At 40.2% G+C, this 12,339-nt stretch overlaps 1 protein-coding gene across 4 annotated transcripts in view; it reads left to right on the forward strand.

Moving 5' to 3' along the window:
- The window catches only part of LOC121176140 (ELKS/Rab6-interacting/CAST family member 1-like), a 101,856-nt gene that overhangs the window by 86,924 nt on the left and 2,593 nt on the right, over positions 1–12,339 (forward strand). For 2 of the 4 annotated variants that reach the window (XR_005892901.1, XR_005892902.1), the window contains one exon: positions 229–363. Coding sequence is in view for 2 of the 4 variants with exons in the window: in XM_041030131.1 (XP_040886065.1) it covers positions 229–414 (186 nt within the window). In the remaining 2 variants the exon portion in view is untranslated. Of the gene's footprint in view, positions 1–228; positions 415–12,339 lie in introns of those variants that run through there. The other 2 variants (XM_041030131.1, XM_041030132.1) reach the window with 1 other exon arrangement.

The raw sequence follows: 12,339 nt of genomic DNA on the forward strand, positions 1-12,339 counted from the left end.
CTCACCCTCATTCCCACACTTACACAGACAGACACACACACACACTAGTCATGGCCACATGACTCTGGATGAACATGCCCAGCTTTTTCTCCTATCTTGAATCCCTGCAGAATCCGTTAAACAGTCATCATAGGGGTTAGTGGGCTTTTTTTTGCAGTGATGTTGTGTGTACATTAAAATGGGGAAAAAATTTCAGTATGTTTTTCTTTCCTTCCTTTCCTCCTTCAGATTCTCTCTCCCCTCCTGGATCTCAATCAGAATCGCAGTAAACTGAAGCTGTACATCAGTCACCTGACCTCACTGTGTCAGGAGCGAGACCCAATCATATTGCAGGACTTTGCCCCGCCCCCCGCTTATCACCGCTCTGACTCCGCCTCCTGGCATACGCAGCTGCACAGCATGACGCAGGAACAGGTAGGACATATGTGTGTATTTGTGTGTGTGTGTGTGTGTGTGTGTACTTTGGAAAGATAAAGGTAAGAAATCAATCAAAGTAAAGACGTTTGTCAGTCCTTCCTCAACACAGAGTTATCCCAAGTTCAGACTCCCGTATCCTGAGTTCAAACTTGGCAAGTTCAACTCAGAAGTCCAGATTCCCAAGGATGGGAGGACTGTTTGCAATTGGAACAGCAGCGTTCTTGTTAATATCACACATGTGAAATCAAAAAGGTCGCTTTCTGGCCTGGAAAAATATCAAAACTTAATGAAGTGATATAATAACAGTCCTGGGATGAAAACAGTTACCGCTTTGAGCCTGGATAAAACTCTGCGCCACTGCTGCTGGCTGGCATGCAGTGCATTCTGGGACTGCCCTGAGTCCAGCTTCCAATGCATTCTCGATAAAACAGTTGGTGTGAGAACACTTCTGTATGCACTTGACTAGATGCAAACTTTGAATTAGAACAGCAACAACTTGGGTTGTGACTGATGAGAAGTACGCAAGAGCACAAGTACAGAGAAGAATGCAGATTGAGAAAGGCCTCTAGACTACAACTGTGTGTGTGGATGTGTGTTTCTGTGTGTGGAGTAAATGTGCTTTGAAAAATGTGGAAAAAGCCGAGGACATTTTGTAACTCCTCATTTATCAATTTCTAAAACTAGCCACCGAATATGTGTGTGTGTTTGTATGTGCTTACTTGTACATACTGTACATGATGACGTGTACGTTTGTGTGATTGTTCCCGCTGTGTGTGTGTGTGTGTGTGTGTGTGTCGATAATTGTGTGGGTGTGCTTGTAGGAGTAGGGCATACACTGGTCAGCCTGGCAGGTTTTTGGCACTGCCTTTGACATTATTGAAAAGATTTACTCCGGCGGGTCACCTGACGACAAGCGCCTGGCAGCAGAACAAATACTGTTTCAGACGTTTTCTTTTACAGGGAGTAAACTCTGCTTCGAGCTTTTGGCAGCAGGAGGTGCGTTAGTTCATATACAGAGCGAGGCAGGGAGAGAAGAATGTATTTATTTTACTGTCGAAAGAGTTGTCATCTGAGAGAGGGAGGAGAGAAAAGAGAGGGAAATGAGGATAGAGAAAGAAAAGGTGAGTCTTAGGGAAAGTCGAAGAAACATTGGCTAACCGGCTTGCTTCCCTGTAGCTCCATTGTCATGGTAACAAGTTGTGTTTTCAGATACTGAATATAAACAGTATATTATTAATTTTTTTTTTTTAAGGGATTTTTTGCTGTCTTTGACTTCCTCTGTCTCTCTCTCTCTCTCTGTCCTTTCTCCATATTGAAAACATATCAGGCGATGGTCGCTACATGTGGTATACATTGAAAAACGGTAACTCTAGACACACACACTGAACTCGCGGAGCAATGTGACAGAGTGTGTGGTTAGGGTACAGCAGGACTAGTTTCCTAAATTCCTCATGAAAGCCCTATTGTATGTCTTAATGCTGCAGAATGTCTGTGTTTAGCATGAGTGCTTCAGATATGGCGCTGCATGGTTTGGTGTCACTTTAAATAAACTCTGAATATAGAGAATTAAGTTGTCATTTAATCACAGTGTACATTAAAGGCACAGAGAAATGGTCTGGGTGACTTTCATGGACACACAATTACTATACATATTTTTCATCATCAGCCTGTTTTCACTAAAAGAAAACGCCGACAGTATTCTGCGGTTCAGTGGCCGTGGATCCACATTTTCAAAAGAAAAACATGCTCTGAATTAAAACTGATTATGTGGGCAGCTGTGAAAGCTTATCTAACAAGATTGAATGCTTTTAGACGGCCAGCTGAGTGGCCTGCAGTATTTTATTCCTACCTTGTGTTTATTAAAACATTTAAAAATATTGAAAACATTTGAACCAAACTGTGCTCCTGGTCACATCCAAGTCAAATTTACAACAGAAGAAAACAAGATCTTAAAAAAGAGACTGCATTTGTCCTGTTACCACAAATCACATTTTACAGTACTGCTAACCATTTTCATGGCATTCTGCAGTGTTTTGAATTTCTTGTTTTCTGCACATTTATTTCACTGCAATGTTAAAACCAACTCATCCATCACAGAAAACATTGCGTTTGCCTTTGCTGTTGTTGAAGTTGAGTTATTCTTGCGCAGATTAATGCAGCTGGAAAATATCCTTTTACCCAAATTTGTCTGTGTTTTCCAATTTTCTCCATATGACCGCTCCAAATTGTTTTGTTTGTAATTTCTCATCTGCTACCTCTATAGTTAAGGTCTGGTTAATTTTTGGCCCCATTTTAGCCTCCCATTAAAAAGCTTGGGAAAGCGTTTGTATGTAGCTTTTTATCTGAGGTAGAGAAGTTAACTGGATGTGCATTTAACAAACCATTTTGGCAAATGGAAATTTCAAACAGGAACAAAAAATGCAGTGAATTGGTACAGAAGTTCAAAGTTCAGTTGACTCTATTAGAGATTAAAATAAAAACAATTTCAGTTATTGTCTGAGGGAAGGTATAAATATTCCTACTTGTTTTTAGCATTTGTGAGATACATAGTACAAAATTATAGCAAAAGCCAAAAAGCCTTATTTTAAAGAATGCTTATTGGATTGTTCAGGAAAGAAATAACAGATAATTACAATACTGCTTTTATTATGAGAAATTTGTTCTTTGCTTACATTCTTTTATCTTCATCACTTGTTGCTTCATTTCTGCCAGCACTCTCTAAATTTTACTTCTTCAGGACTTTTCTTTCCCCATAGGAAGGTGGTTTCTTTCTCTTATTTTTCTTCTGAAGTGCCTCCATCACCATTACCCTTTACTTGTTCTATCTCAGTGTAGGTGTTTAAAAATACGCACTGCTTCTGTTCTGATCTGTTTTTGGCGAGAAGTTTCCCTTAACAACATCACAGTTTGAAATTTTCTGCCTCTCCTTCACTCCCTCCGTCCAAATCCACCCATATTCCGGCAGTGCCACTTGGCGCCATGCGTCTGCGTTAGACCCCGACCCTGCCTACACACAATCACAGACGCACACTGCCAGTCTTTCATTCAAGCCCATGTTTCTCGTTTTCCTTCATCATGTGTCACCATCACCCTGGCTGACCCTCTTAATGCACACACACACACTCGCACACTGACTCCCTCCAGACCACCATGTTCCAGTGTGCCAGCTTCTCCTCTCTGTCTTGTGGTGAATGTGTGTGTGTTTTACAAGCCTCTCCCTGGCTCTGTTAAAATGCCTGGCACTCTGTAAAGCCATTAGGATCATACTAAAATAGCATGTAAAACACACATGGACAGACACACAAAACACACCCGGAAATCTACATATCCCACACCCACATATGCTTTAACATGAATTCATAGCAGTCATGAGTGACCACTGGAGGCTCGTGTACCTGACAGTGTGTTTCTATAACGTGTCACCAGCTCAAACATTTTATTAACACGGCATTTGATGTAACTTTCCTCTGTGTTGTTAAACTGGATCATGGGTCATGAGTCTTTAGGGTTTATCGACTGGGCACCTCCCAGTACAGATAACTGGTCACATTAAGAGTAAGAAACCTCAGTGAGGCTCAGCAGTAAATTCAGGCCTTACAGAGCGAAATTCCTGCTGTCTGTACTGATAAGCTCAGCTGATCATACTACTGAAGATAGGTTTGACACTACTGAAAAACCTAAAGCATCACAGATTTACTATTCGGAAAAAGATAACCCAAGCACCAGATGTAACAGCAAAAGATTTGCTTCACAATACAATACACAATACAAACAAGCTACAAAAACGCTCAGAAATGGAAGATATTATCTCAGCGTAGCAACCATGGTACCTCATTAGTCAGCAGATTTTGAACAAAATGCATGTTGAAATGTTTTAATCTTCCATGTGAACTGAATCAAGAGACTTTTATTGAATGATGCAACTATGCAACATATTGTTAAAGCCCTCATTAATCTGTGCTGATGTTTGTACCATTTAAATGTGATGATGTGGGTTTGGACGCAGCCTGAGATATTCATTGCATGTCATCTACCGGGTTTAGTAATTTTGAACTCTCCTCCACTTTACGTTTCTGCAGCTTTTGAAGCATGAAGAGAAGGAAACTTGTTGACTTGTAGCAAAGCAGCCACAGCAACAACAAAGCTTTACCTGAGGTGGTGTCTTTAGTGGCAGTGTCGGTCAGTCCACCACTTTGGTTGGCGGCAACATTCAGCTGGATTGACATTTAAATGGTTGGGTTCTTTTGCGCAGACACACTATACTGAAGGTACTGGTCTAGTCAGTCTTTACATGTTGGGTCTCAGCTAAATCGCTCGAGCAGCATTGAGCCGAGAAGTGAGATGTTAGTGAAAGGCTGGTTTTCAAAAGATGGATTTGCCGAAGATGTTTTTTTGGTCGTCTCTTCCTGTGTGTGTTTGTTTCCATGTCTCTCTTTAACCTCAGCTGAACTACAAAAGTCACACTGATTCCAGTTGTGAGGTTTTACTAAAAGAGCTGTTTTCTGCGCCATGGTCATAATAATAACCTTTATGGCTCAATGACGTCTCTAATGAGCACTGAAGAGAACTGGCATCGTAATCTTCCACACACACACACACAGGAAGTCTCTCTCCCTCTCTGGCCTGTGTCTCTTTCTTTGGCATGAAGTGTGAAGGTATAAGAATTGGCTGTGCGAATGTATGTGCATATCTGTATGTGCATATCTGTGTGTATTTGTCTATCTGTACAAGTTCCATCAAGTGAAACAGCTGTTGAATTTGAAGTACGAGAGTGTGTGTGTAGTCAATACATGTGGAGATTTGCGTGTAGACGTTTGCGTGTGTTTGGTGCTGTAAAAAATGTATTAAGTGTTATTGGCTGCGTCGGACGTTATATCGCTGCTCTTATGAATCCAGTATGAATTGTCAGCCCATGACTCTCTATCTGCTAAAAGTAAAAAGGGCTCCTACTGAGTGACTGTGAGTGTTTGTGAGCCAAGTCAAACTGGAGAAACCTCAGTGAAAACTGAGTCCACATATTTACAACTCTACAAGTCATTGTAATGAAGGAAAATACCACACAATTACAGACTTCGAATGTCGTTGTTGTTACAGTGTAATCTCCAAATAAAAGGTTTCTCAGTGAGGGGAATACGTACTCTCACTCTGGCTCACTTTACATACATTTTTTAAGTTACACAACAGGGTATCACAGGTTTCCAGGGCCTGGCGGCTGTTAGGTCTACTGAGGTGACTCAAATTACTTTATAACAAACTTCCAGTACAAGAAAACAACACCAATATGCTGCCGCGGCCCTGGTGACTGAAAACACTGCTCTGTGATTACTTGCTGATTTTTATAAAATTGATGCAACGGAATAAAAATCTAAGAGTGATCATTTATTTTTTTAACAAGAAACTAAACTCTCATAAAGCTAAAGACCAGAGGAAATGTAAGGCAATTATGTGGTGAGATTTATAAGTGAAACAGTCATTCTTGTCTGTGGTTAGAGATGGACAATTCTTCTTATTAACATAAGTAAATTTAGCTAAATCTTTGATATAATGCAAAAACTATTCCATAATATTACTGATAAATGCTTTATAAATAAAGCTTGTTTGATGATTCACAATCATTGTTTGTTCAGCTCTGCAGCCTGATGACCTGTGTTAAAATGATGCCCTCTTCACAGACTGGCAGGCTGCACAGGAACTGTGTGTGTCTGTGTGTGAGGACCCCTCATGATTTCAGAGTCACTGATTGGGTGAATTTGATTGACAGCAGATACAAAAACAGGATGAGGCGGAGCTGGAACTTAAACATCGCGGCTGATAGTGAAGACTGTAGCTACAGCATTAGAGCAGCACTGATGGCCTGGCTGTGTGTGCGTCCGTGTCAGTGTATGCAGAACTGAAGCATCACTGGTGACCAAAAAAAAGTGTAATTGTTTTTATTGTAGTATTGGATGTGTGTGACAGAAAGTTTCCTAATGATAAAAATTCTAGAGTTACCGTTAAACAGTGTTATACAGTGTGTCTGCTGTTGTTTGTCTTTTTGTCTGTGATTGTTCCTGAAAGTGTTTCTTGGAATAACTTTCACATTAAAGCTGGAAACATAGATGGATTTAATTCAAAGCTGTGTAAATTCTACATAACTCTGAAATGACCACATAGGAAACGTAAGCAAAAGAAAATAATTGTTTTTTATTTGTTGTTTTTACCATGTTATTATGTAGCCCAAGTGCTCCAGATGTGAGACCTGAAACTAGGACTTGAGAATTGACTCCCTAAAGACTTGAGACGGCAAAAAAAGCAAAAAATATTCACATCTCAAGTTTTGACCTGATAACGTCCTCTAACAATAAACATTAAATAGGACAGTGTCAGACAGACCTTACATGGCCACACAGCATGAATATTTAATGATTAGGCCTCTGCTTTGAAAGGACTGGGTCTCTGCTTGATAAAAAGCACTACTAATACAGCTTTGCAAGGGCACAATGTTCAAATGCTGCTTCATTTTAATTCAGACCTTAAAGACTTGAACTCAGAAGGACTTGTGCATTGACTCAACAAGATCTTACCCCCAAATGGCCTTAAAAACATCTCTGTTTATTTTGAGTCATTGTGAAAAAGCTTTTGTGTCTGTGTGCAAATGAAATTGTAATAATGTGTAGAGTGGAGGAAAGACAGAGGGGAGAGGGAGGAGGAGGTTTGGTTGGGGGGGGCGCTGTGTCGAGTAGCATAGATTCAGACCCATCCATTTGTCCTGCGTTGTGGTCTGGGGTCTCTCTAGGCTTTCATTAGGCAGCTCTGCTTCCTGCTCCAAGGATGATTGTTTTCTCTCTAAATACGACCCAGAGGTCCTCAACGACCATTAGACACACACACCGAACACACACTCAGAAACACAGACAAAAGAGAGACAGTCAGACGCACACACACACACACACACACACACACAAATCCAATCCTCAGAGCCCATTTCACAGCCACACACACACATTGGCCTTCGCTGGTCATTACAGACTAACTGCTGGTTTTTATGCAGATTTATTGAATCCAGGCTTAATGTCTTTACCAGTCGGCCTGTTTTTTACATGCATTTGTCTTTTTTCTGTCTTTCACTTCTTTCTCCCTTGATCTTTCCCTCTGTATCTGGTTATCACTATCTCCTCCCCTTCTCGATTTCTGTCCTATCCTCTTTCTTCCTCTCTTACTTTTCTCCTTTGTTCCTTTAAATCCTTCTTTCCCAGTCTTTCTCCTTTTCTTCCATCTTTTCTTCCCTTTCTCTGTCACTCTGCCTCTCTGTCACTCTTTCGAGTCCCTCGTCAGTCACTACCTTTCTTTTAAACTCTTCAGCCTAACCCTCAGCCGATGATGGTGACAAGTGAAGGGCAAAGACGTAAATGAAAAACACAGAAACATGCTCTCCAGTCTCACACTTTTCTTGTCTCTATCTGAAACTTTGTGAACTCTTAGTTTACAATGGCAGCCATTGTGGAAGTCTAGTTTCACGCATCTCTCCTTCCTTACTGCCGCAGACATTTCCTTCAGCAAGTTCAAGTTCCTTTTACTGCCACATGGCCATGCCGGAGGAATTTATTTCAGGACAGCCATAAAATCATTCTGACTTTCACAAACACCTCACAAATTTCAATGGAACAATTATTTGGAGACGGTGTAAATTGTACAAATGCCACGCATACACAGTGTTATGTAACCAAATATTTATTAGACCATATCTTGTAAGTTTCACCTACAGAAAAGAGAGCCAGCTGTGATAACTGAGGATGTACTGCACTTGTCTGTTCTCTTCTGTTTTTAATGAGCATTTTTATTTTACCACCCTGATTTACCATTTAAATCAGGGCCTGAAAAATTTATTTTGTTCAGTGGCTTTCCATTAAATTAAATATATAGCTATTTATTCACTTGCTTGTGCTTTTGTTTCTGTTTTTATTGTCTTTTAAATGTAATTTTAATGTCTTCTTAATGTCTTGTTTTTAATGTATTTCCATGGCTGTGTAAAGCACTTTGAATTGCCTTGTGTCTGAATGGCGTTAACTTGCCCTGCCTTTTGTATGAGCTGTCCTTAGAAGCAACTCAGGCTTCCCTTTTTGTCACACCCTTAGATTGTATTTCCTTATTTTCATTTAAATAAGTAAACCAAACCTAAAAATTCTTTTACACAAACTGTGAATTAGTTTGAACTAAATTGCTTCCATCTTGTCAGATTGGCCTTCTGGGAGGTTACACAATACACAGTCAATGCTAGAGTCTGTTTTTGTGGTTTATTTCTGCTGCCATTAGTGCTGTAAGTCCAGCCTTGTATAGTGGTTCCTTGAGGGCCAATTTAAGTTTTAAGTCTTTTTTACATACTTTATTAGTCCTGTTCTCTTTGAAGACATTCCACTATAGTTACCACACTTAGATTCACAAGCCCACCTCTCCCTGCAGCTTAACCTGCATTATTAGGTGCTAAAGTGAATGTTGGAGACCCAAACTGACAGATTTAAGTTCCCAGACTTTAATAAAATGCTGTGTACTCTTACCCTTCCTCAACAATTACTTCATGTGCTCATGAGCAAGGCACAGGATGGTGGAGAGCTCCTAGATTTGAGTGTGTTTAATCCTCTGTCGCCTCCTAACTAACTGCTCCCAGCGGCCAAGCCTGTAAATATGAAAATGTTCCTATAGTTAATTTTGCTGATTAAATAAACCGGTTAGAATGAAATTACCAAGTGATGTTGAATTACCCACAAAACACACTTGCCTTGTATTTTTCCTCAGCTCTTAGTGCCAGAGTGGTGCAGTATTTTTAGTCCTGCAGGAGCAGTTTTAGGTACAAGTCCTGGAGCTCTATTCCCACTGCAGCTCGTTAGCCTGTGTCGTTAGCCGAGCTGTGCTGGACTATGACAGAACACACACACACGCATTCACACACATTTGGTCACATGGCTCAGGCGCGTTTGGGCTTGGGTGCAGTACATGCAGCCAACTTATAAAGCAGTCTACATACAGTTTAAGGCTGTTAGAACCTAATAGTTTAAATAGAGACAGACAGAGAGACAGGGATTATAATAGTCTATACAGGCCTATTATACTTTATCCCTTTGCTCTTATTCATAATGGTGTCTCTATAGCACTGCTCCAGGCTGCTGTTGCTGAGCCTTTTTAAACCTCCTGTGATTTTATCTTTACTTCCTGCAACTTATGCTGTTACTGAGGAATATTTGCCCTCCAGACTTTTTTTTCTGTCCTGACCCCTGCCCTCTCTTTCTCCTGTCTTTCTGTTGTATTTGTTTAAATTAGTAAAGTACTTTTTTTTAATTGTCAACCTTATCATGTCCATTTCTAGTTTCATAACCTGCATATTTACCTGTTTATATAACCCTTATGTTGTACCCTGTTTAAACATTTCAAAATGGTGGGAAATGGGCTCTATGGTTTGGATCGGGATTTAGGGAAAACCTCATTTTGCTACTTTACTTTAGAGTCCAGGACTTGAAGCAAAAAAAAAAAAAATCTCACCTGGTGGCAGTAATTATACCCAAAACCAAAAAGTTCTGCCTTTTCACCTAACTTCATTAATCATTTCATTAAGATAGAAATAGCTTCTTTCCATTCATGTGCACCGTTAAAGCCCACTGTTACAGTCAGGATCCACATTTCTCCATTGTTTTGTTTTTTTTTTCTCTAAAAAAACTTTTCTTGTTTCTAAGTAAAACATAAGCAGATTCCGTAACATTCTTAAGACAGCTACAGGAGTATCTACATTATTTGGGCAGCATTTTCTTTTTTTTTTTAGTGGAAGGCTTCACTGTAAGCAACTCTGATGTATGGAGGACTGAACCTCATGATTCATAAAACACAGTCAAAGCAAGATGAAGTTAACTGTTTAAACTGCACAACTGTGAAGTGGACAGAGACAGTTTTGTGATTAAAACACACCTATGGCCTCAGAATCATCTGTAAATCAAAAGCTGTATGTAGTCAAGTAACTTAGTAAGATGTGTGTCTGCAGCAGGCAGTTGACCTGCTCGTGGATGGGCTAATGCACTCCAGTTACACAATATATTTTGTTTCTTTACCTCGGCCTGTTTGTAGTTTGTTGCTCTCTCTCTCTGTTAATCTCTCCTTCTCTATCTCTCTCTGCTGAGTTATGGTTTCTTTAGAAAACATTAGCATTCCTCTGCAAAGAGGTTCAAGCCCTGCAATGTGTGTCAAGGGGTCAGTGTACACACATACACACACACACACACATACACACATACACACACACACACACACACACACCTTACCCTCATCCTCATTCTCAAGCTGATAGCCTGTGCTGTATGTGTGCGTGCGTGCGCGCGCGTGTGTGTGTCCAGGCCCCCGATAAGGCAGATAATGATCCATCATGATAATGGAGCTTTAATGGCTGCAGTAAAAATCATCTTCGACAAACCATGTCTTTTTCTCTCTCTCTGTCTCTGTCTCTGTCTCTCTCTGTCACACACACACACACGTCTTACCTCTGTCTTTCTCCTTGCTTCCCACAATCCTCTCCGTCACTCACTAAATTAGAACTTGAGCTTGCAGCATACACGTTAGCCTCGTGCTGTGCACTCACACACCTGTCATGTCAGACACTCAAACCACTGTATCACACACACATATTCACTAACACCTACACTAATGCATCCCACACACACACACACACACACACACACACACACACACTTAAAGGGGTCATGTATCTGGCAACACTACTTCTCTGCCCACTTACATTATTTCATCTACATGTCTCTCTGACCACACACTGTGATTGCATGAGACGTGATCCATGGGAGCTTATAACCACAACAACTTAGTATACCTCATAACTGGAAACTGTATCAAGCTGCTTTGTTTAGATTTAATTTCTTCGGGCCATAAATGAGCTTTGGGTTGAGTGTAGCAAGAGAGGAAGTTTATTGCTTAGCAACATGGGGACGTTTTTCTTTGCAGGGGAAACGATTATGGTTGCTTTCTAAGGAACACTGGGTCTTGTTTTTAAAGTTTTGGCCTTCATTCATATCAGTTATGAGATCATGTTACTCCTGAGGTCAGTTGTTGTGATTTTAGGACGTGATATCTTCTCTGTCTAGCCGAAAAAAACTTTTAGGACATTTTTGCAAAAGCTCATTCGGTATACTGGAGAACATGTAGTTCTCCAGTATACTCGCAACCAAGTAAGTGGTTTAGATCAGTGGTTCTCAACCTGGGGGTCGGGACTTTTTCTGACTCTTCTGTTGTTCTGAAAAAAATGATGGTTTTTACTGTTTCAAGATGAAAAAATATTCAACTAATGTGTGTTTGCAGGAAAAATGTGTTTTTATTGGAGCTGTTCACAGCAAACCAAAAACATAGGGACCCACTGATTGTTCTGGGACTAAATCTAAAATCTGTTTTACCTCTCAGGTTGTTTGTCCCAGAGAATTCAATTCTAAAGCTGCCTCTTACATTGCCGCTTTATAGATCTCACCACTGAATTTAGAGTAAATATCTGAGCTTTCCTTTAAACCTCAGAGCAGGTGGCTTTATATAACAGCAACCTGTGGCCACTGAATCCTGATCCTAACAGTGGTATAGCACGATGCCATGTGTTATTTTTTAGTTTTACATAGTAGTACTATCTGGACACAAGCAACTATTCATAACACTAATTAAATAAGACTATTAGCGGATGATTGACAGATTTTCATTAGGGACATTGATCAAGGTGAATCCACATGAAAGCCATTATCACTTATCGCTTACCTGGTTATCACTTTTAAACTAAAGAACAGTTGAGTTATGGATTATGGATTATGGAGTGCTGGGTCTTAATATAATGACACTATCACTCACATTTTCCAAATTCAGTATATATGATCCTATGTCAGGTAAACGGCAGCATTAGCGCTGTGTATGACC

Source organism: Toxotes jaculatrix, chromosome 22, assembly GCF_017976425.1.
Source record: "Toxotes jaculatrix isolate fToxJac2 chromosome 22, fToxJac2.pri, whole genome shotgun sequence".
Lineage (NCBI taxonomy): Eukaryota > Metazoa > Chordata > Actinopteri > Toxotidae > Toxotes > Toxotes jaculatrix.